Source organism: Amphimedon queenslandica, unplaced genomic scaffold, assembly GCF_000090795.2.
Source record: "Amphimedon queenslandica unplaced genomic scaffold, v1.1 AMPQUscaffold_13518, whole genome shotgun sequence".
NCBI lineage: Eukaryota > Metazoa > Porifera > Demospongiae > Haplosclerida > Niphatidae > Amphimedon > Amphimedon queenslandica.
In genome coordinates, this window is record NW_003546246.1 from 108,224 (window position 1) to 109,671 (window position 1,448).

General features: G+C 36.2%; 1 protein-coding gene across 1 annotated transcript; it reads right to left on the reverse strand.

Moving 5' to 3' along the window:
• Positions 1 to 42: 42 nt before the first annotated feature.
• On the reverse strand, positions 43 to 1,442 carry LOC109583338 (DNA helicase MCM9-like). Its single transcript, XM_019998636.1, has 4 exons — positions 1,367 to 1,442; positions 1,226 to 1,308; positions 354 to 432; positions 43 to 281 (listed from the first exon to the last, which is right to left on the reverse strand). Exons 2-4 carry the CDS (start codon positions 1,292 to 1,294, stop codon positions 130 to 132), a joined length of 300 nt encoding a protein of 99 aa, XP_019854195.1. The 5' UTR covers positions 1,295 to 1,308; positions 1,367 to 1,442; the 3' UTR covers positions 43 to 129.
• Positions 1,443 to 1,448: the final 6 nt, after the last annotated feature.

A 1,448-nucleotide genomic window follows, 5' to 3' on the forward strand; every position in this document is an offset into this window, starting at 1 on the left:
TACATGTACATGCTCCAGTGTGAACAATATTTAATTTAACTATATAGTGTCAAAATTATTCCTTATATATAGTTGTATCTATCAAAAGATAGAGACAAAGTTCACTTTTCAAAAGCAATAAAATTTAATTTAAGTATCAAAGCTCCAGTCAAGATTGGTGAGTTCATCTGGTCCTACATTCAACAGAGAAGGAGAAGTGACAGGTGCAGTTGCAGGGGTAGCAATATGAGGCAGGTTATCACTGAGATGTGATAAATTCAAGTGACTCAGTATAATTTTCTCTGTATTGAGGGAAGAGGAAGTGAGAGAGGGAGAAAGGATTGTACTAGTAAAGAGATTAACTGTGTCAATACCTTGAGTATTATATTCCTCAGTTACATTATCAGGAAAACAAGAATGAAGAGCATTACCATCAGCACTGATAGTAGAAGCCTAGATGCATGTATGATAATTACACATTCATTATTGGCCTCGCCCAGCTTTGCGTAGGCGAGGACTAGGTACTCAGTTTGTCTGTCTGTCATTCATTCATTCTGTGTGCTATATTTTGTCTTTGAGAATATATATCTTTATAATCGCGTGCTCTAAGTCTGTGAGAGCTTCTCTTCTGTTAGGAAAAGTCTTGCTTTACTGCCTTGAGATGTTTAGAGAGCAGCTCTAGCTTTTTATCTCACGAGAAAATGCCCAGCAATAGCGGTAGTACTCTGGAGGTAAATGAGATTCTTTTCCAGTAGATCAAGACTAGTTATTGTTTTAATATTTGTGGGACTCTTTAAATCGTGAGTTACAGCTTCTTGAATTTCAACCCGAGTGAACTGTAGGTAGTCTAAAGGTCCTAAACTCTCTCAAATCACTCAATTTACATCTAGGCAACAGTATTTGTGCCATTATAATGTCATATAGCGCTTATAACAAGAGAAAAATCTGAAACTTCCTTCTTGTTTCCATCTAATAATTAATTAATTGTTGATGATGTAATGCCACACCTCCAATTTGGGAGTAGCTGGATTAGCTTGAATGCTGCTACTTCTGCAGGTAGTCTGGTAGATCTATGCAAGCTAGCTGCTATCCCTCAGGAGTACACTTTTTTATGTATATATACAATTTGCATGCTAAAGTTTTTTAATTTTGATAATCAAACAGCTATAGGGGCGAGGCCACGCACCATAGGTGTCTTGTCATTAAATGAAACTATTTTGTCCATCACAATACTAACACAATTTACCTGCATTGAACTCTCAATAATACTAATGGCCACTACAGCATCTTGTATACTGACTTGAGGATGAAGCATCAGTTTAGCATGTGCTGATAAAGCAAAAAGAAAATCAATAATAAATTTTTATTGTAATACATGTACATGTACCTTGTGCTAGTCTTACAAGACTCTCCAATAGACGTATTGTAGTTCTGGCAGCATTAAGAGTATCAGTTTGATGTTGAAGCTG